Source organism: Dryobates pubescens, chromosome 17 (assembly GCF_014839835.1).
Source record: "Dryobates pubescens isolate bDryPub1 chromosome 17, bDryPub1.pri, whole genome shotgun sequence".
In the NCBI taxonomy this organism is placed as follows: domain Eukaryota; kingdom Metazoa; phylum Chordata; class Aves; order Piciformes; family Picidae; genus Dryobates; species Dryobates pubescens.
Genome location: NC_071628.1, coordinates 11759105 through 11782143, shown reverse-complemented (window position 1 = coordinate 11782143; position 23039 = coordinate 11759105). Strand labels below are relative to the sequence as shown.

General features: G+C 44.4%; 1 protein-coding gene across 1 annotated transcript; it reads right to left on the bottom strand.

Annotated features, from left to right (window-relative positions):
* Positions 1 to 1797: 1797 nt before the first annotated feature.
* Positions 1798 to 22936, bottom strand: FSD2 (fibronectin type III and SPRY domain containing 2). The gene is made up of 13 exons (XM_009897277.2): positions 22478 to 22936; positions 20106 to 20881; positions 19928 to 20023; positions 18678 to 18911; positions 17358 to 17380; positions 16121 to 16242; positions 15153 to 15308; positions 13121 to 13255; positions 12219 to 12372; positions 11401 to 11534; positions 9353 to 9485; positions 5721 to 5897; positions 1798 to 2812 (listed from the first exon to the last, which is right to left on the bottom strand). Exons 2-13 carry the CDS (start codon positions 20838 to 20840, stop codon positions 2560 to 2562), a joined length of 2352 nt encoding a protein of 783 aa, XP_009895579.2. The 5' UTR covers positions 20841 to 20881; positions 22478 to 22936; the 3' UTR covers positions 1798 to 2559.
* Between the last annotated feature and the right edge of the window lie 103 nt (positions 22937 to 23039).

Here is a 23039-nt window from a genome sequence, read left to right as displayed (position 1 = left end):
TCACAGCCGTATCACATTTTCCCTGTCTGGTGGATCGAGACAGAAAGATGAGGTTGGTGTGAACTTAGAGCTTGGGTGCTGCACTGGTGTGGTACAGGGTAGACAGTAGGAGTGGTGACTTCCATATAAAGGACTTAAATAAAGGTAATTCACAGTGACAGCTGGTATTAAAAAATGCAGGTTGTTTGTGCCTTTTCCTTTGCTGTATACATATCTAAGTGAGAGGACCAGGAATCCTAAGGGAGGAAATGCTTGGGTTATTGCTGACAGGTGAAGCTTTTATTAAACAGCAACATGCACTTCCCAGATTGTTTTTAAGCTGCTAGACAATCGCTGCCTTTTTTGTTCTTCTTTTTCAGATAGTTCTGTTGTTGCTGCCTTAGCTGTCCTGTACTGTGCCTGGTGATGACCACCAAGTCACATTCTGCTGAGCAGGCTACTCCATACTCAACCATGAGGCCTGCATTCTCCAACAGATTCATCAAGCTGGCAACATAATGACAGAGCTGTTCGGTACCTGTAGAGTCCCATCCCAGTGGTGGCTGAGTACCTTGCATTTGCCTCAAAAAATCCTTGCAACAGTCTTGAAAGGGTTGTGAAGCTGCTGGGACTCCCATGGAAGCTCACCACTTGGGAAATAGTTGGGATTGGGTTCTTGTGTCATCTAAGCTGAATAGCTAATCTGGTGCCAGGATACAGGTATGGTTTAGACACTTGAGATGTTGGTGAGGAGAGGTGTTTGAGAGCAGTTGTTCACAACAGAGCATCTGCTTTCATCACTGGGTTTGCCAGCAGCATTTCTGCGTTAAAGGCTTCGTTAGGAGGCTCAGGCAGCTTCATGCCTCTGCTCTTGGTACCTTCATGTTTTTCAGATACCTACCTGAAGAGTGTGGCTGTCAATTTTTGCCAGATAAAGGTAGAACAGGTTCCAGTAGGTGGAAGCTGGACCCTCAATCAAGGCATACCTTTTTAAGCAAAAAAAGATGCTTTTTCACTGCTTCATTCCCTGGCACTTTAAGTGGTGTTCTCTGGCATGGCCTTGCCAGTGTCAGCAGGGCTCACATGACCACCTCTTGCCCTCTGCAGTGGTTGCTGGTGGAGTCAGCTCTGGTTTACGCAAGTTGCTGCACTCACTACAGGACATAGGAACTGAAGGTCCCTGGCCTGCCATACAGGAGGTCTGACAAAGTGATTGGAACAACCCTTTCTGCCCTGGAAATCTGAATTCCTGGTAGAAATGGCCAGTGTCACTAAAGTCTTTTGAGACTTGCAAAATGGGTATCAAAGAGAAGATGGTACTAGTTGCTGCTGTAATGACAGCTCCTGGTTTTATGGTTTCTGCAAAGCTTGGTTGTGGGGAGACTTGAAGTTATTTGGGGAGGAACAGACAAGCCTTTGGTACACAGTTCTGCATCAGATCTCTTGAGTTTTACCAGCCTGCTTTTATGTGTAGAGACCCTCTTTATTATAGAGGCCACCACCTGTTCCTCACTGTCCCCTAGAATGGAAACTTCAACCAATGATTTTGTAATGAACATGCAATAAATCTGTAAAAGAGCTTCTCTGTTAACGACTCTTGATTGAATTCAGGTAGTTTTGACATACACAAGGCTGTGTAGAGCTAAGCAAGCCTGCCTGACAGATCGTACCTGATTGCCTGGTAGCGAGGCCTAAACAAGGACATTTCAGCTGAGTGCTGGGCTTTGGATACTTTCAGCTTCAGGGGCAGAGCATGAGGGGTGGGAATTCTTCAGGACCAAGAGGGACAACAGATCTGTGAGTGGAGTGATACATGCGTGTGAAAATGAGCATGGCTGAAAATGATGCTGTAGGTTTCTCTGTAGGGGCAACCAAGCACTGCAGAAGGCCTTGGTCTGTTGTTTGGTTTGCTTTCATTTCATTTTGGTTTTCCCCTGAATGAATGAATGAGAAGCCTGGGCATTCTGTAAAAGTGTGTTTTAATACTGCAGACTGGAGTGCATGCTTGGGTATTCCAAAACACCTCACTCTGCATGGTAGGTGCCAGCAGTTCACCCACAAGGGAGATGGATTTGATTATCTTCTGCCACAGACTTCATGTAGCAACAAAAATCTTGACTGTGAGATGAGCTTCGTGGTTGGAGTGTTCTCAGCTCTGTCTAGCAGCTGTACAGGGGTAATGCCTTTTGCTATTTTTGTTTTTCTTTGCAATTGTAGATCTTCAGCAGATTGAAGAGTGGAATTGATTGTTCTGGAACAGAGGAGTTTCCTAGGCATCAGATGGGTACTGGGGGCACCAGCTGGCACTGCTGCCTGGTGTCAACATCACCTCGAAAGGATGGTGTCAAACTGGAGAATTCTATGATGCTGATGATTTTCTGATCAAAATGGGTTTCTGCTAAATCCTGTCTAACAGGACAGAAGCAACATAAGGGCTCAGGCCTGGCAGCTGTTTCGGGTCAGGGTTGCTTTGCTCTCTTGGGAGAGAGCAGGCTTACAACAGGCATGATGGAGCAGCTAATGCTGAAAGGGCATGCTCAGTGCAGGTTATACATAGGTGTGGTATCTGCAGAACAGGGGTTATAGGAGGGCAGTCCATGGGGGTGTTGTAACTCCAGTATGTATCTGTAAGATACCAGGTGTTTCCAAAGCAAAGCAGGGGTGGACATAATGCTGGAAGTGGGAGTTGAATGTATGAAGATGCTGAGCAATGTCTGCATTGAAAAATGAGAGTCTGCAGTTCTCATAGTCCAGCAGAATGCCAATTCTTCGGGGGGGGACAGTAATTCTGATATCTGGTGTCATCCCGTTGTGCAGGAATTCATACTTGTGCCTGTAGGCAAGAGAGACAACAAAACCTGAGGGCACCCTGGCTGCTCCCAAAAGGAGGAGCTTTGTGTATGTATGTTCCAAAATACGCTTCTTGCTTCCAAGTTGCTCCCTTCTGTGTGCTTTGTGCTTACTGTCCCAGTTCCATCCAGTTTGCTGAGCAGCGTGTGTTTGCTGAGGAGCAGGCTCAGGCCTGCCTGTCTAACCTGGGCAATAAGCCTTGTCTCATGCTTCATTCTGGTTGCCATGGGGTGTGTGGTAGCCCTTAGATATAGTCAAAGCATAGAATTATAGAATGGTCTGGGTTGGAAGGGACCTCTGAAGATCAACTTGTCCAAGCCCCTCTGCAGTAAGCAGGAGCATCCTCAGCTAGATCAGGTTGCCCAGAGCCCTCAAGCCTGACCTTGAATATATCCAGGAGTGGGGCCTCAACCACCTCCCTGGACCACCTGTTCCAGTGTTCCACCACCCTCAGGGTAGAGAACTTGTTCCTAATATCAAATCTAAATCTGCTCTTCTCTAGTTTGAAGCTATTGCTGCTCAGCCTACCACTACAGGCCTATGGAAACAATTTTTCTCCATCCTTCTTGTAGGCCCCCTTCAGGTACTGGAAGGCCAGTATTAGGTCTCCCTGGAGCCTCCTCTTTTCCAGGATGAACAACCCCAGCTCCCTCAGCCTGTCTTCATAGTAGAGGTGCTCCAATCCTCTGATCATTTTTGTGGCCCTCCTCTGGACCTGCTCCCTCAGGTCCATGTCCTTCCTGTATTGAGGGCTCCAGACCTGGATGTAGTACTTGGGACTTTGTGGTTTTTTTCCTACAGACCATGGAGGGCAATGTCAGTGTCCCATAAATGGGAGTGTGTACCCTTGCCACTAGGCTTAGCCTTGAAGTCCCTTCCTGCATGAAGGGGCTGCCCTCTGTTATACAAGTTAGGCTTGCCCTTGTCATGTCCTCAGCCTTGCCCCTAGCTGTAAGCATGCTAAAGAAGGGCATTGGTGAGATGAACGCAGTTCTGTTCTAGGTCTTGCCATGCTCCCCATGTGCTCCCTGAGGACCTGAGACCTCTTTCCTGCCAGTGCTGGAGGAACTGCTCATGCCCACCTTCACAGCAGCAGCAAAGGAGCCTAATCCTGTGGGCAGAAGCTGCCTGACTCAGTGTGGCTAGGCACCCTCCTAACTATGGGACATTTTTCCAAACTCCACTCTCTAAACAACATTCTGGCTGCTTTTCCTACAAGACCTCCCTGCTCAGCCAGTGTAGTGTTGATGGGGAAGTTCCAGTCTTCATGCTCATATACTAGATGGTGATGTCTTTTAATAGTGATTCCTGAACTATGGATTATTGGAGGCCAGGGAGATGTTCTCTGAACACACAGCTTTGTCATGAGGATAGCCCTCTTCCTCATGCAGTCACTGTTTGAGTAGTGCTGAGGTCTTTTAACAGTTACTCAGCCCTCCCTAGTGTGGTATGGTGCAACCAAAAATCTGAGACTTCTGAGCAGAAATGAGATTCATTCAGGGGAAGTGAGTTCTCTGGTATTCCTTAAGGGCCAGCTTCTTCACTACTTACCTCCACTCACACCACTCAAGCCTGAGAAAATTTCCCAGCTGAAATGGATATGACTGACTCAAACTGAGTAATGGCCTAGCTCTCTTTTCTCTCTGAAGTCCATGCTCACTAGGACCTCTAAGAAAGATGGGGACAATTTTTACCAGGGCCTCTTGCGACAGGGCAAGGGGTGATGGTTTTAAACTGGAAGAGGGGAGGTTAGACTAGATAAAAGGAAGCATTTTTTTCATAATGAGGATGGTGAAATACTGAGCAGGGCTTCCAGTTATGTGACCTAGTTAAAGATGTCACTGTTTACTGCATGGAGGTGGGACTACGTGACCTTGAAAAGTCTTCCAACCCAAAACATTCGATGATTGCTCTAGAAGAAAGAGAGCAAACCTCAATGTACCTCTTAGCTCAATGTAGCAAGGAAATCCCATTAGCCTGCCTGCAGTGTAAGGGGAAGTCATTAGCTTTAGTGGGTTTGGTCTCATTAAGCAGCATTTCTTGCCGAGTGGGAGGCAGTGCCGGCACTGCTGAGGACAATGGCTATGCAGCAGGCGCCTGAGGAGGAGTGTGTGCTCCAGCCAACTGAGCTCCATCTAAAACCTCCCTGTGTACCAGCAGGCAGAGGACAGGCAGGTTTGGGCTTGTGCCATGCCATCCTTAACATGCTGAAGACACGAAAGTGTTCTGCAGGCTCCCTGTTCAAGGCGATCCAGCAGCACCCTGACAACTCCTGCAGGCTGGGCAGTGAGCCATTCAGACAAGAAGTAGTCAGGGATGCCTGGGGGTGTGATTTGTTTCTCCCGAATGCTTCACAGGGTGTCCCAATCTCACATGGGAATCAAAGGTAAAGGTGCTAACATAATGGTATCTGGGGAAGAGACAGCAGGTTCAGCTGGGACAAAGAGGAGCTGCCCTTTCTGCCTGCAGCTATGGCTGTGAGCTACATCCATAGATAGGAGAGCACAAAACCAACTGCATACAACTGGGTTTAGCCAGATCTGTAGGTTATGTGGATCTATTACTCTCTGTCTTCCCACTGGGGATTCAGTGACCTGAACCCAAGACCCGTACAGCTAAGATTTTATTCAGATTTGTTGCTCAGACTGACTGTTTCAAGGTGAGAATGTCATTAAGGAAGAGGATTTGGTTAAAGGTGCCAGTACCCTTTCAATACCAGTTCACAGTGCAATGGTGGAATGTCAGAGGCCCCCAGATAAGTGCTTGGTCTAGATTTGATACAAAATCTCTGGCTGACCCCTGCCATCAGGGGCCCTCAGCTGCTCTGCCTGCAGATGTACATGTAGCTTACATGTTCCTGTAAGCAGATCTGGAACCTCTGCAGCCCTTACCTTGATGGTGTGATGATATGCCTCATGCACCAGGACGAGTTGTTTGCCCCCAGATAACCATGTCTGGGAGTGCTTTCAAAAGCCACACCAATTCTGTACTCCGTATCTTCTGCAACTTCCACCTCCCAGTAGTGCTTTCCTGGAAATGGGATCAGACTGCCCAGGATCCCAATGCACCTGTGAGAGGCAGACAGGAATACATGCTGTGTGAGGGACTCTGCAATGTTATTTACAGTGTTCAGGTATGTAATGCACCTGGACTATGCATATCAATAAACAAAAGCCACTTTTGATGTCTCCTTAGGAGTGCAGCATAGATTGTTGACTACAGCAAAGTCTACAGGCTGAGGGCCTGTCTTTGTGACACTTACCCTGTTTTTACCTGTGGGTAGCTTTGTATAAATGAGTGCCCTGGGCACTTTCAGGCACAGGGAGAACATCATCCTATGCTGGCTGAGTTTTCTGGGAAAGTTATTACTTGTTAAGAGAGTGCTCCAATGAACCCCAGTATAGCAAGGAAAAAGGGCTACATATTTTGTACTTTCATCCTGAACAGCCCAGGGCTTGAAATGTTACTCACCATCAGGAACTGAGCACTGTAACAGCATGAACCACCTGGGGCAGCTGTAGAGGAGGAGCCCTGCCTATGCTGTGTTTGGAGGGACCAGCAAGAACTGAACACAGAAGGAGAGCTCAGAATATGCAGAGGTAAGTGGGCTGTAAAAAAGTGTAACAGCAGACTGTGATTCCTAGCCTTTATGATAGGAACCATGTAGAAGGTAATTCTTTTAAAAGATGTGTGGGAGAGACCCTTCAGCTTGACTTACAGACTGAGAGGAGCTGGGGATTTAGAAGACACAAGTCTGCAAAACAACAGATTCTGAAGCAAGAAAGTTGGGCAAAAGAAGCCATGCCAAATGCTTCTGAAACACCCTAACTCGATTTAAGAGAGGAATATGATCCTGCAAAACCACACTCTTTTCCTAAGGAAAAATACATGGTATATTAACTAGCTGTCATTGCTGCATCGCAAGAGCTGGCAGGTTTCAAAACACGCCTTCAGTTTTGAATGGGTAGTCACACAAAACCTGTATGTTTCTGTGGTAGGGTCATCTAAAGTTGTAAATTCCAAAGGCAAAGGATGTTGCTGGCAGAGGCTGAGCTGGCCTACCTCTAGGTGATGCTGAGAAAGAACTGCACTCGGCATTCAAGGGGCCTGCAGTGTCAGGACAGGCATGCACAGCAAGATGTACTCTGCCATCTCAGCAGCAATCGCTTAAAGCAAGTGTATGGTTCATTGCAAGTGCAGGTAGTTGTCTTGGGAGTAGTTTAAAGGCTGCTGAAATCAGGACTCAGTGAGGCTGTCTTGCTACAGCTTGAGAAGGAAAAAGAATGATGCAGAACGAAGGAGTGAACATCTGTGAGCAAAATATTACCACAGTAATGAGAGCTGCAAAGGCACCAAGGCAAGCCTAAGTTAGACTATAGGAGCTGCTGTGGTAAGGAAATGCATCAGATTCTTGGAGATCACACAAACTTCACAAAGAAGAGTCTGTGAACCTTAGTCATTTCAGCTGGAGAGCTTTCTTATTATTTTTTCACAGTATCTTGGTGTAAGAATTCTGAAAGTTCACAGTGGCATCAGACAGTCCCAGAGTTCAGACTGAGTGCCAGCTCTAGCTGTTTATGTGAAACACAAAACCACCCTATGGAAGTGTGACATGGAGCTGCTGGAGGGCCATGAAAATTATCATAGGGCTGGAGAACCTCTCCTATAGGTTGGGGCTGTCCAGCCTAGGGAAAAGAAGGCTCCAGGGAGATCTTGGAGCAGCCTTCCAGTACCTGAAGAGGGCCTACAAGAAAGCCAGGAAACGACTTTTTACAAGGGCTTGTTGTGATAGGACAAGGGGCAATGACTTTAAACTTGAGTAGGGTAGATTTAGAGTAGAGATTAGGAAGAAATTATTTACAGTGAGGGTGGTGAGACACTGGAACAGGTTGCTCAGGGAAGTTGTGGGTGCCCCCTCCTTGGAGGTGTTAAAAGCCATGTTGGATGAGGCCTTGAGCAGCCTGGCCTAGTGGAAGGTGTGGCAGGGGAGTTGGAACTAGATGATCCCTTCCAATCTAAACCATTCTATGAATCTATGAATCCCATTTAGTCTTATCATGATGACTTTAACTATGAGAATTGTCTATCTCCTGGCTCTTTCCTACTGAGTAGTAGAATGTAGTAGTAGCAATGCATTTCCATGGAAGAACTAAGTTGTGGGCTTGTATTATTCTGTTTGCAGATGCCTGTCCTGGTTGTATGGTGGTTCTGTGGTTCTGGCTGTAAACATGCATTTCAGCAAGCTAAGTCTCTCACTTCAATGCCAAAGGGCCTAATTCTCTTTCGAAAGGAACACCTGTAGGCCCAAACAGTATCAGCCAGATCTTTCAGCAGCAGATTTCTAATGTGCAAATTTAGCTCAGTGTTACTTAACATGTCTAAGCAGGTTTGTATGTAACTGTGGCTGGCTGCATCTGTAATCCTCTTTATAAACTTGCATTAACTTCCAACTGATGCTTAAGCCCCAAAGAGCAACTAATGGAAGAAATTTAAACTTACAAAATCAATGAGAGCTGTTTGAAGGCCCCACTAGACACTTCCTGGCATCTAGTTAAAAAGCCCAAACAGATCAGCTGTGCTTTGAACCACACAAACCCTTTCCAAAGAACGCCAGCACCAATGGGCTTTTTTTGCCCATCCTGTAGTATTTGCTGTAACTGATATAAGGTGAGTGTTTGGTGGCTTCCCTTGGACACAGCTACATAAAACTGGGCTCTAAATCTCCTTGTGTGAAACCAAGACCAATGAAGGATGGGCAGAGACTCCTGCACGTTATGCACCTTGGCAGCTTGCAGAGGAAGCAGGAAGAGAGAGGGAGCAACAGCCAGCAGAGAGGAGCAGCTTCTCGGGTCTTGGAAGGGTGCAAATGCTGGCTCTCTCTAATTGAAAGAGAACCCCAAAATTGCCTTTTTTATTTTTTTTTTTTCTTGTGACATTTTTCCTGGTGGTTTTGGGCTATGTAAATATTACCTGGGAAGAAAGTTTTGGAATTGAATAGAAGTTGGTGCACATATCATGCAAAGGGAGATGTTGTAGCTAGCATGTGTTAGTCAACAGGAATTCTCAGAAAAGAGCTGCAAGCCACAGGGAGTTCAGTAGTGGTGCTCAGGAATGGTAACTCTAGTGAAACTGTGGGGCCTGGCTGAATGGACATGGAGTTTTACTCTCCAAGGAACTATGGAGAAAGCCTAGTTTCAAACTGAATGGAGCCCTTAAAATATATGTGATTATGCAAAAGATGAGTACCTCATAAGGACTGGCAAAGATGTATGCAGTTGTCCAAAACTGAGGACAATCATAGTCACTTATGCAAAAACCAAAAAGGAAAAACCTACCATACATTATACACACACACATACAGTCTGGAAGTTTCACTTGGTCAATGCCTGGCTAGAAGGTGAAAGAGAGCTGCAGTGCCAGTAAACCTTTTCAGTGGATTTAAATTCCAGCTAGGGGTGTGTCAGTGTGTGCAAAGCAGCGACATACCACACACATTAGTTGCAATTGGAATTCTTCCATATACCTTGTAAAACTGTTATCATAGACAGGCAGATCACACTCTGGGCTTTCCAGTTCATCACATGCAATTGTAAATCCATCATCTAGGATCGCCAGTAAAGGATGGGCTGTGTCCTCATTAAGGCAGAAGTAGGTGCCTGCAAGAGAAAATGCCTGAGGATAACTCCAGAAACTCCTTATGGCATTAGGGCTTGGAGCAAGCATGTGAGGAAATGCTGTTTGAATTCACAAAATGATTGACTAGTGCTCTGTAAGGAATCTGTGGCTACTATTGAGAGTTTTTCAAATACATGGGTGCTTTATAGCTTAACACTGTTTAGTTACAGCCTTGTGAGAAACAGAAAGGGAGCCTTAGTCTGATTTTGAATCCAGCTAGGGCTCAAAGCTGCAGGCATTGTGCAGAAATTAGTTAGGCAGAGATGAGAGGTCTTCCCTGCAATGGACTGTCCAGTTTCAAGTCATCATCAGGCCTGAAGTGATCCATTTTTAATCACTGAAAGGAGAAAGGGGGCTTAAAGGCCCCTCCATGGTCTTACTCTTCTGCAAAAAATGCCAGGCACAGTTTGAGAGACAAGATCTCTACAAAGGTGCCACATGCAGCCTCCCTCATGCTTCAGCACCTCCTCATCACATCAGCCCTCAGAGAGGTAAATCAGCTAAGCCAAACCAGGACAAAAGTAATTCTGCTCTTGTCCCTTTGGAGACTTCACAAAGCAGGTCTGACACACTGCACTCTGATGAGCAGACACCTACGTCACAGCTGCTGTTTGTAGTTGGTGTTTGTGTATCCACCCCGGGTAAGGAAGAATCAAAGGTCATTCCCAGTGTTGGAGGTGAGCACTTGCAGCTGACAGATCCATTTGCATCAGCTGTTTGCATAATGTTGACTCAGAGAAGACAGATCTCTTCATGCTAATCCCAATGAAATCATTATAATCGAGCTGCAAGTTACTCCAGTGCCAATACAATACAAACAGTGACAGGGCCATTCTGGGCATGTGCTGCTGAAAACAAACACATGCTCTGCAAGCAGAACTGGCAAATCCAAACTCTGAGTTTGATTTAAGCAGTTGAAATACACACAAACAATGGTATGACAATGACAGTCTTTAAGAATGACCGTTTCTGCTCTGTGGTGCCACTGGTGTGCAGCAGACAGGTTCCTTACTGAAACGTGGCCTTTTGCAGGTTAGTGGGTGCATGGTCAGCTTGCTGAGTAAGCACAATTTGTAAATCTCTCATGGAAAGTAAGGGCAGAAGAGACACAGGTGTGGAGGTGTGGTGTGAATGCACCTGTGAGCAGTGTGGGAGGTTTAAGACACCCCAGTGAAGTTGCAGCATCATTATGGCAGTGTTGAAGATGAAAACAGATGTCTACCTATAACATTAAAATGAACTTTGATTAGATGGTTGGGAGGGGAAAGGGCTTCCAACTTCCCTCTAAGGGAGAAGGTTAATCCTTGCCTAGTGTAGCACTGAAAACAGAGGTGATCATGCTGTATCAGTCACCAAATGCAAAGCTTCCAGCTGAGAGCTGGACTGCCTTTTTCCTGATGAATAAAGGGAACCAGCCCTCAGAGCTTCCCCAGTCGAGCTGGAGACAAAGAAAGATTTTTGACTATCCAAATGACTCTGGAAAGTGCTGACTGTCTCAGCCATACTTTCCAGGAGCAGCAGCAGCATCATTACAAGGTAATCTCTGAGGTAAAGTAAAATTGCACTACAATTTTCTTCACTGGCATATCAGTACTTGGCAAGCTGGCAACAGCTGGAGGCACGGGGTGATATTGTCTTGTAAAATGATTAGAAATTTGTCACTTTCAAGTGTCAAATGTATTGGACAGAAACAAAAATATTAAATTACAGAGCTAAAGCAATGCACTTATTGTTACAAAAAGTGAGGGTTTTTCATTCCCTAAAGATTACCCTGTGTGCAGTTAGATGCAAAAGATTAGGCCCTGATCCAGAGGCCATTGAAACCAGCAGAAATCTGTCTGTTGAGATAACAGATGCTGCAATAGGCTGCTGGAATTGTTCCGAGCTGTACAGTACCTGTGGTGTGTATCAGGACAGGCTCACTTCTCTCACTGGAACCACCCAGGTTTAGGGCTCTAACACAGATGTGATAGCTTTGTGTTGGCTGGAGGTGAATTAGGACTTCACAGTTAGGAATCCCAACAATAGATCTACAGAAAATACATCCAAGGAAAATGAGAGGGCAGAGAGGAAAAACAGGTATTTAAGATAATTTTTCTGAACCACAAAGATGAGATCACATGATCAGTTTCTCTTGTAACCTGTCCACAACATAGAATCATAGACTAATAGAACCATTTTGGTTGGAAGAGACCTCTAAGATCATTCTTCAGGCCTGGCCATTCAGTCATTTTTTTAGCCAGTGAAGCATCCACCCATCCAAAGCATGAGTAGCCAGTTTTTCCAGGAGAAGAGCTTTACTGAAGTCTAGGTAAACAACATCCACAGCCTTTCCCTCATCCACTAAGCAAGTCACCTTGTTGTAGAAGGAGATCAGGTTCATCAAGAAATACCTGCCTTTCATGAACCATGTTGACTGGATCTGATCACCTGGTTCCCCTGCCCTGCAACACTCTACCTTGCACAGCTGTCAGTAGTGGGGGCAAGAGGTAGTCTGTGACAGACTATGCAGATTTTTACATTGGCTTCTACACTTCTCCCATACCCTGTACTGTCATTTTCATTTAACATTTATACAATTAATTTTAAGAGGAATGTTTATGAAGGTGAATCCACCACAGGGGCATTGGTCCTTCCTTAGTGCTATCTGATGCTACATGACTTGAAATGGTTTCATCTCTACAGGTTATGGACTGCATAGAATAGTGACTCACTCAGTAATATTATTGCTGTCTTCTTCATCTGTCACCTTGGACAATTCAACTGTGTAGGAATCAACAGGGTTAAGGTCTTTAGATTCCCAGCACACCAGTGCTGCGTTTTCACAGCTTCGGATCTTTCCAGTCTTTATAGTAGGTGGTGAAGGAGCTGCAAAGTAGGCAAAAGAACAATTCTAAGCTGTTGCTTGAAGATGTTTGCAACAAGCATGCTTTGAAGACTTAGAAAATAGAACAAAGTTGTTGTTTACTAATACTATAAAGAAACCTGCTTCCCCAATGGACAATAAACAGCAGGCAGGACAATTAACAGTGCTCTTCGAAGATTAATTTGGACTATAAAGATCCCAAGAGAATTAATCAGAGAAGTAACATAGATAGAGACTGATTACACAACCAATTTCTTCCTATCATTTGGTTTATCTTTGTCATAGAGGTGCATCTCTTCTCTGCCCTAAGATGTCAGACTTGAATGAGTGCTTTAAGGTCTCACACTGACTTGCTCAATTGCAGGTCAGAATTTCACAAGATGCGCTTGACTGAACTGCAGTTACAAAGGGCAGCACAGCAGGTGAATCCACAAAATACCTACTGGCCAATAAAAGGAGGGGCTAGCATCCACTTGGCAGAACTGTGAGACTTGGGCTTCATTCCCAGCTCTTCTACATGCTTGCATTTAAAGAAAGTATTTTGTCTCTGTGCTTCAGTCTCTTCATCTCTAATGCAGGGACAGCTGGCCTGATAGGCTCTCCAAGTGAAAGCAGGAAATCCTCACGCAGTCAGTAGACTTAGATCAGAAGAAACAATGCACCCAGAAAGCATTACTGGCATAAAACCCAGAGATGACTGTGAATCTCACTATGAAGGTCATAATAGTAATATGAACAAAATATTTTTACCTGTTACATAAACTGCTCTCTCACTTGGTGGACTGATACCAGAGGCATTTAAAGCACTGACCCAAAATTCATACTGTGTGTTTGGCAGCAGGTTAGTAATGGTGCAGTATGTTTCTTTGACTTTTAGCATGTGCTCTGAAATGAAAACAACAAAGCATCTACAGTAACTTTATACCCTTCCCCAAGGCTGCCTCAGATAATCAAGTTGGGGCACACTGTTTTGTGTGCCGAGTTCCAGAGAGCTCCTTGTGCTCCATGCCCTTTGATCAGCTGTCAGGCTGTTTCACCATGCTTTCCTGTAAGGAAGCAGTAATCAGGTAACACATTAGCTTCTGAAAGAAGGAAGGAGCCAACCACTCATTCTTCATTAAAAAACTGGAATAGAATCATAAAATCATAGAATCATTAAGATTGAAAAAGACCTTTAAGGCTATTGAGTCTAACTGTAACCCAACTACCCTGCCAGCTAAACTATATCCTGAAGCATGGTTCTTGAATACCTCCACCACCTCCCTGGGCAGCCTGTTCCAACACCTCACCAAAGAAATTTTTCCTAATGTCCTATCTAACACCACCCCTCCTTGTCACAAATGAAACCCATTTCCTCTTGTCCTATTGCTGGTTACTTGGGAGAAGAGACCAGCACAAGCCTCACTCTAACCTCCTCCAGGTAGCTGTACATAGCAGTAAGCTCTCCCCTTAGCCTTCTCTTCTCCAGACTTAACAACTCCAGCTCCCTCAGCTGCTTCTCATATGCCAGCACTCCAAACCCCTCACCAGCCTCATTGCTCTTCTCTGGACAATTTCCAGGACCTCAGTGTCTTTCCTTTACTGTGGTGCCCACAGCTGAACACAGTACTGAGCACAGTGACTCTCCTACTCCTGCTAGACACAACTATTCCTGATCCAGGCCAGGATGCACACTGGCCACCTAGGCACACTGCTGGCTCATGTTCAGCCAGCTGCCCATGCCCAGATCCTTTTCCACCAGGCTGCTTTCCAACCACTCTGCCCCAAGCCTTTAGCGTTGCTTGGCGTTGTTGTGACCTAAGTGCAGGACCTGGCACTTGGGCTTGTCAGGCCTCGCTCTGCTGACCTCAGCCCATCGATTTAACCTGCCCAGATCTCTCTGCAGTGTCTTCCTCCCCTCAAGCAGGCTGACAGGCTTGGGGTTCCTTGGATCTTCCATTTGGCCCTTTTTTGTAGATGGATGTCATGTTGGCAAGCCTACAGTTGTCGAATGGCACCTCTCCTGTTAACCAGGGCTACTGAGAAATGATGGAGAGAAGCTTGGTAAGCTCCTCTGCCAGCTCCCTCAGCACTCTTAGGTGAATCCCACCCAACCCTATGGACTTATGAGTGCCCAGGTGGCACAAGAGGTCATTAGCTGCTTCCTCCTGGATTATGGGGAGTTGATGCTGCTCTGCATCCCTGCTTTTCTTTCTGAACTGGTCATTTAGCACTCTACTGGCTTCTGCTTTTGCTGGAGAAGTGACTGGGTAATTTCAGTAAAAGGTTTTGCAAGAGTATTATTAGCAAAGACAGTTTTGTAACAAGGCTTGGGCATTTTAGGATAGTCCAGTGGTTCTTTTTTTGGTGCACATGGATAATTGGGAGTTACTGCCCATTATGAGCACTGAGATAAACTGTAAAATGACTGTGGGGGTTCTGTGGGTGTGCTGATAGTATAACGGTTTGCTCTCTGTAAAAACTGTGTGCTTTGCAGCAGATGCAGCACATGTGTGCCTGCTCTCCTGTAAAGGAAATGCTACTGCTGAGACTTGGCTCTCCATTGTCCTCTTCCCAGTCCTGCTGTCCCAGCTACCACCCCATCCTGTTTTTGCTCTCTGCATCTGGCAGCATGGCAGCCTGTCAGGGGAAGAGTGACAAAGCCAGAAGCAGGAAACATAGTGGCAGATGTAACAGTTTTGATGGTGAAAACAGTGCACAGAAAGTGCACAGAAGCATTTTGAAACCAGCTGGTTTTGCCAGTGGAGGGCTGAGGTGTGTCCTTGGGTCCAGGGCTGCTTACCTGCTTGTTCATCACTGTGCCTTTCATGGCTCACTGGTTTATAGCACAGTTGGTAACATTCAACAGTGTCATCTGAAAAGAGACCCCAGCAAACTCTCAGTGAGGTGCCAGTTGCTGCATTGGGTGCTTGGGGATTGATCACAGGGGCACAAGGAGCTGCAAAGGGGAAAACAGGTCAGTTTTTGACTGTATAGGTGTGGAAAGTTACTCACAAAGGTGTTTGCATAAGGTCTAGGCATTGAATAGGATATGGAGAAAGGTTAGGATCTATAAATAATAATCAAGTCACTGAACTTGTGTATGAACTAGTCTTGCTTCAAATCAAACAACAAAACCCTAAGTCTTAACCTAACTTTTCTCTGTAAACTTGACCTGCCATGCCTTTGAGGTCTGCTGTTCCCACTGAGTAGCACTGCCCCGCAGAAGTAACACCTAACATGCACTGCATTGCTGTGTACCAGCTCAGGGCAGAGGAGCCTCTGGAGGAGAAATGAGGGAACAGCTGTACAACAGTGGATCAGCAGCACCAGCAAACAAGTAGTGATTTTACTTAAGAGAAACACAATATAGAGGCACAAAAAGTGCATATTGTTCTTTCCAACAGTCTGATGTCCCTCTCTACTTCATTCAAGCAATTACAAGGTAAAACAAGTTATCACTAACTAAGCACACATGACCCAACAACAGGAAGGGGTAGTCTTGGTGAGTCCTCTAGGAAACCATTCAGCAAAAGCAGGGAAGGCCAAACCAAGTAATTCTGGCAATTTTATACTGAAAACAAATGGAAAACAAAAGAAAACAAAAATAGCTTTCTGTGTCTCAGTATGTATAGGCAAATAGAAAAAACCTAGGGAGAAGCTAATTCTGCCTTTGCAATTTGTCTTTGAAAGAAGTAATGGACTTCTGTTTAAAATATATCCTAATTAAATACAAATAGGTCTGAAATCGTGATCAGCTAGGATGAGTACCTGGGATAGCATTAATGGAGTTCATTAGTTGTTCAACTTCTGAGAAATCTATGACCCGTTCTTCAAACTCTGGCTGTGTTGAAAGCTCTAAATCCACTTCTTTCTTTAAGAATTCTTCCAGCCTGTAATTGTAGGAAGAAAAGGCATGTGCAATTGCAAGAGACATACTGTTGGAGATACCTTTCTATGATATCTATTGGTAAGAAGAAAGAGCTGAAATAACAGCCATTTCCTTAAATAATGCTTTCATAGTTGTACACAGGTCAGCCTCACCATGACCTTTGCTTGGAGATAGAGAGATACACGTCAGATCAGTGCTCCAGGATGCCAAACAGAGCTGAATGCTGATGGGAGTGAGGGGCCATGCTTTGTGAGCTGGTTGATGGGAGTGAGGGACCAGGCTTTGTGAGCTGGTTGATGGGATTGAGGGACCAGGCTTTGTGAGTTGGTTGATGGAACTGAGGGACCAGGCTTTGTGAGCCCTGCTCCTGCAGTGAGCTGGCTGCTGCACGCCACACTGCTGCTGAGCAGGTGGTTGCTCTCTGTGGATAGCAAGCTGTTAGCTCCATGACTTTTATTACTTTGAATTCATGATACCACAACTAGCTCAGGACCTCATGGTTCTAGGTCTTGTGAATTTGCAACAGACAAACTGTGTTGTCATAAATGATGACCACCAATTTAAATGTTGGTTTTATTTGGTTGGGGTGTTTTTCTGTAGTTGACTTTGTGTAGTTGACTTTGTAGTTGAGTTGTGTGCCTTAAAACTTCGTCCAATTACTCCAAGATCTTTCAGTATCTGCTTTGAGCTGCTACAGCTTGACTTTCAACCCTTCTATACTAATGCATAAATAAGCCTGTTACTAATCTATTTAGGGGGCTCAGTTTTGGTTGGATTTGTATCCAGAGCACTTGTTCCAAAAACTGTTTTCAGCAATCCTGTTTTTCAGTCGCTGAAATTCATTCCTTATGACTAAGCTGAAAACAGTGATTTACTCATGCTCTAACTCTCCTTTGGGGTTATTGGAAACTGGCTCAAAACTGGTTTTGAGTGTTAAACTTCTTAGAGCAACTTTTCCTGATGCACTTTAAAAGAGAAATATTGAAGAATTCAATAGCTTTAGTAGTTTAGGTAACATCTCTGTGCCTGAACAGAGTCCAGGACGTGCAAGTGTCTCCAGTATCAGCTCCAATTAGCAGGAAGAAATGTGACACAAATTCCAGACTGTGATACTACCTCTCAACCATGGTAACTGCTGCCTGTAGGAGAAAAACAAAAAGGAGGGAAAAAAAAAAAAAGAGAGAGAGAGAGTGTTAAAGACAGAAAAGATACATTTCTTGCATTAGTCCAGAGTCAGACTACACTATGCTGTTGACCTGTTTTACATGCATTGTTCCAAATGCAGCCCTGGAGTGAACCAATTGGCTCTTACCCAGCTCTAAGAACAAAGCTGTGCCTAACTGTCCATTCAAATGGGCAGATCTTGACTGATGACATGCAACATCAGGCAATAACCAGTGTGTGCACAGCTAGACTCTGGACTGTATCCTTCCTCAGTTGTCCAAAGTGCCAACAGATCCTTCACAAACAAAAATCAACAGCAGTTGGGGAAAAGACCTTAGTGAAATTATCTGCATTGCAAGGAATCTGAGCAGTGCATTTTGCTGGAAGACAGACATATGGTCCCTGGAGAAACCTGAGCAGTGGAGAGATCATGACTAAGAGCTATTTGCTTCTTGGTGAATAATCGCTCCTAAAGGTGATGTAAAACTGTTTATGAGCTAAGGAGAAAATAAGGTTCTTCCAGAGATGCAGAGAAACGGGAAAAGTCAGCTCATGTGAAGAACTCAACAGGTTGGAGTGACACAGCAAGTTGATCCATTGGAGCAGACTGGAGGTGTTAGATTTGTTTACTGTCTGCTTCAGTAGTTACTGTGACTGTGCTATAGAAATGCTCCCATCCACCTGAGTCACAGGACAACTCATAGCAATCACTCACCAGTGAAAATTCTCAGTTTTTTCCCAATTATTTTTCTACCTACTAAGGAAAAATAACTTCTTGACACCTCCTCAACAGTGGGAATAATTCATCACTTTGCAGGAGCTCCTGATGTATGTAGTTTGGAGCTTCCTGTTCAGCTTGAACTTTCCAACAAAATGAGCAAGAAAAAAGAAACATCTTCCAAAGTGGTTGCAGAGCCTGTCTGCTGTGAGCAGGAAAGTTGAGCCTGCATGAGGCAATGAATACTATGTGCTTCCAGAGCTTCCTGAGATAAATCTTTTAGAGAGGTATCTTCTCTCTGAACCCCAGTGAGAGTCACAAATCATTAAGCATCCAAGTTACAAACTTCTACTGCTGCCTGTCCTTTTCGGCCCCCTTTGTAGTGCCTCATTAAGTCAATGCCACCTTGTCAAACACTTGGAGTAGTGACAGCATCATAGACTGAGCACTCCAAATGCTCTTTAGCAATAAACCACTTGGGACTTTCCAACTGGAGACTAGCTGCAAGCATCAAAGAGCATCCAGAAGGGGCCTTGCTAGTTAAAGCACTTTACCTTCATAAAACTGGCTTTGTCATTTTCCAGGCAAAGCTCCTGGGTTGTGTCTGTCAGCTCCTTGCAGGTGTTGAGATGTTCCCCACAACTGACCAGCTGCTCATATAAAGCTTCCAGCTTTTGCCTCTTCTCTTCCCCCAGTGCTTCCAATTGTTCTTCATACTTCTGAGCAAGCACTTGCACCGCATCATTGTAATGCACCTCAAAGTTCTGCTCCTGCCTCCCAAAGTTTTCCTGCAAAGCATTTTAAGTTTATTCCTTGGCATCAGGCCTGATTCATAGGTCAGCCAGGGAAAAATCTTACTCAGGTCTGCCTAAAATTCTCCTTGCCAGGGTGGCAATGCCACTACACAGAAGCTGCAATTTGACTAATTTGCATTTTCAAGGGTTTATTCTCATCGTTTACCCCCACTGAGGTACAAGAGAGAGTTAGATTTGGTAGCAGCATCAGAAAATATAATAAAACCAATGGTGCAAGACAACTGTCTCCAACCTAAACCCAGGGAGCACAACTAGGGATATATCCTAGCTGTAATCTCACAAGTATTTCCACCAACGCATCCTTCCATAAGAGAAACCATGGCAACCCAGTGGGATCCATGGATTCACACTGGGAAAGCTAAGCAGTTAATGCTGGTATCCTCACTCACTGCTGGAGAGAGCATTAGGAAGGAAGATTTAAGGAGCAGGAGAGGCTTTGTTGCCAGTAGCTGTCCACTACTCGAGCAACTAATGTCCTTCTGTGCCACATGCAGCAGAGAACAGACAGTGGGTGCCTTGAGTTACTGCTTCAGTTTGACTTGCTGCCAGCTGAGCCACTTCCCCTGGTACCCAGTTGCCATTAGCAAAGCAGGAGCACAACCCTTGAAGTGCTACAGCTGGACCAAGGGTTTGCCTCTATCTGGAACTTCTGTAGATGAAACTGAGTGAACCCAAGGGGTATGCTCTGGGTGGACTAGTTAGATCACAGGTCCTTGGCCATTTAAAACTAAGATAACCTGAGTGGGGGTCACTATTTCTGAATGTCAAGTATCTGTGCAAGTGCTTAGCATGGTTTTACTAGCCCACTTAAAAAAAAAGTAAAAAATCATTAGGATTAATTTTCCTGAGTACTTCAGCCTAGGCAAATCCCAAGACAACTCTGTGCTCTGCTACTCTAATTACTCAGCTCATTAACAACTGAACAGTATGACTGCTAAAACTGTTCTAACCAGAGTACCACAAATTTAGCCCAAGGTAAAATGCCTTACCTCTACAGTGATGAAGATTTCCTCCAAGTGACTGGCAAAGTTTTCCATCTGGGCAATCTGCTCTTCCAACTTGCACATGTTTTTATGAATCTCTTCCTACCAAAACACTCAGTGTCATTCTTAGTATGTTTTACTACACTGTTTTAGAGACATGGTGTTACACTTGTATTACTCTTACCTTTTCACTTTCCACAGCACTGGGGAGCTGAGTTACCTCATGATCCTTGTGTTCACCAAAAAGTTTGTCAAAAGCTCGGATTGGTATCTTGCAGGTAGAACAAAAAACATCTGCAGCTTCCTCCTCCTCACTGACAGCCTGACTGTTCCACTCATCTGACATGCTGCCGCTGCTAAGCCCCTCTCTGGACCATATGGGGCTCTCATCCTCTGCTCTGGCTTTGTTCTGATCTTCATCTTGAGAAACCTTGCCAGGAAGCCTCTGTTGCTTTGGGCTTTGACTTCGACCTTTTACTGGAGAGCTGCTTTCTGATGCATTAAATATGGAGCCTTGTGATCTTGCCTTCCCTGTGCGAGTAAGTGACCGTCTGCTCTCCACCATCTCTGTATGTCCAAGAAGCTCAAGCTCTTTTTCTCTATCCTCATCAATTCCATACATCTTAGCCAACTCTGCAACCTCCTTTTCCAAATCATAGCCAGCTTCTTGTGAGTACTGGATTTTTTCACTACTCAGTACAGAGTCCCTTTTCATATCCCCTAGAGATTTGTCTCCTTGAGCAGACAGCTCTTCAGGAAAGATATCAAACCTATCCTTTGATCCATAAAGATCCATGTGGTAAAATATCAAACCTTCAGCCTCAGACTCACTAGACTCTGGGACTGGTGGGGAAGCCGAACAACTGTGCAACTGCTCACTAGTATCATGCTCTCTTGCACTACCAGATCTGGAGGACATTGGTATCCTTGGTGAGGCTCTTGAGATGTCAAGTCTCAAGCCTATAAAAGATAAGAAAGATCCTTAGTTGCATACTTAGATATCAAGCATGAGTTTTTCCTGCTTAAAAATAAACAGATGGAATAGGGCCTGGAGGCAGGCATAGAAAAGATCAAAACCAGTAGTTTTGATCTGAGTGAAGCCATAGGAAGCTTATTTTTTCTCACCTCTGTGCAACACACAGCAGAGAGCTGTCTCTGATGTGCATCCTATGTTTTTCTGAGTGCATCCTCTGTGACCCTGATGTCTGATTTCCCAACTGTGGAGTAGGCTTATCCTCAGCCCAACTCTATGATGGTGCTTCAGGTGCACTTAGTGCAGTTCTGTGCAATTGGTGATGGCCTGGTCTGAAGTCTGCTCATTCTTCAGCTGCTGTCATGTGCACTTTCAGAACCATCAGGCAGGCATACTGTAAGATGCTCTCTTTTGTGACCACTGATGCCATATAACACAATAGTAAATGCCCTGAAAAATGCTGTTCTGGATTTTTCAAGTTGCTATTCTTGATACTGAAACTTGAGGTTTCTTTTAACATTATTCTCAGTTTCCAGGTTTCAGATCCTTTCTAGTAAACAGGGGGGAATACTGCCTTTTGGGGGTTCTCAGGTGCTGTGAAAATATGTATTTTAACATAAGTAAAGCTCAGAAAAAAACTAGTCATGATCTCCATGATAAAGCATACCATAACTAGGAAGTAAGGCAGGTCTGACCCCTGAATGGAGAGAAAGCTCTGACCTGGAGATTGCATACTTTGTCCATTCTGTGCAATGAGGGAAGTGTGAAAACAGCATGTAGAAGCAAATTGCGAAGCTGTGTGATAAAGCAGATGCATGTAGAACAATATTAAAGGCAATTTTAACACTGATTGCCCAAAACAGACTGTATTAACAACAGCACATGAAATAACACTAGTAGAGAGAGAGTGCTGCAGCCTTCCACTGTTCAACAGCACACAAAAATGACAACTACAAAACTACTCAGGTCAATTTTATCAGCAATTTGCTACTACAATCAATAAAGTTAATGGAAAGATGTCAGCTGAATATTCATGAACCATAATTACATCTAGTCCTAGTAAGTGAAGTGTATGAAATCTTTGAAGCCACTCTCTCACATTGAAAAAACCAAAAGGTCAGTCAGACATCAAGGTTATCAGAGCTTCTGCAGAAGCTTTCACATAAGCTTTGCTTTCAAAGTACTTGTTACGGTCTTTGTGGTTTCAAGTACTTGCTACCACCTCATTTCATCAATCTTTTACTAATATTCCTGAGAATTACTTAGCTAACGAAGTCAGCACAGTCAGTGCCTTACTAGAAAGCAACTTCCTGAACCAGTGAAAAATACTAAGAAATTTCCCACTCCAGTTTTATATCAATGACTGAAAACAATCCAGCCTACCAGATCGGTAAGAAAACACACACAGAAGTTCACTGTCTGTCTTCCGGCACTGCAGACATGGGTGTGGATTCTACAAGCAGCAATATCTTACTATAGACAAAAACACTGGAGTTAGGCAGAAATATAATTTATGTTAAAGACAATAAAATATATCATGCAAATTCTAACATATTAAACAGAGAAAAGGTCTTGACACATACCAGAAAATGTTGTCTGGCTCCCTCAAAGATGGTTTTTCCCCATAATTATAACAATAAGGCTTGCAGTAGAAGCTACTACTAACTAGGAAAATGAATTAACAAGTATTTTTCCTACCAAAATGAAATTAAATTACATAGATTAAAATGACCATAATTAAGCTTGTCTGGAACCCTGCTGCCTAAATAAGATTTTCAGATGATTGCTCCGTGTTTGCTCAGTTTACAGGCGCAGATACAGTTACAGTGAAGAATGTTTAAATCCGTGACCAGCAGCTATCGAAAATTTATAACAAAAAATGTCACTACCTAAAAACTTGCCTTCTCTCTTAGGATGTCATAAATTCTCCTGATAGCTCAGATGGCATCAAACTTCACATGTATTTCCCCTAGTAAAAATTAATTCACACGAAAGCAATTCCCTGCCACTCTCCTATGACTGCAGTTGGAAGACTTATTGCCGTAACCCTAGACCTCCTCTTTGCTCAGATAGGAACATGCCAGTAATGAGCAATGGAACAAATATAGATGTGCCCCAGCTGTCCTTCAGCAGTGTGCTACTTGA

Bases quoted from the DNA above. Each gene is read 5' to 3' on its own strand.
- FSD2 (XM_009897277.2), bottom strand. From the start codon at position 20,840: ATGTCCTCCAGATCTGGTAGTGCAAGAGAGCATGATACTAGTGAGCAG. The intron at 18,912-19,927 runs GTAAGGCATTTT...AATGCTTTGCAG, and splicing joins AAATCTTCATCACTGTAGAG to GAAAACTTTGGGAGGCAGGA. The intron at 11,535-12,218 runs GTGAGTCACTAT...TATTTTCTGTAG, and splicing joins GACAGCAATAATATTACTGA to ATCTATTGTTGGGATTCCTA.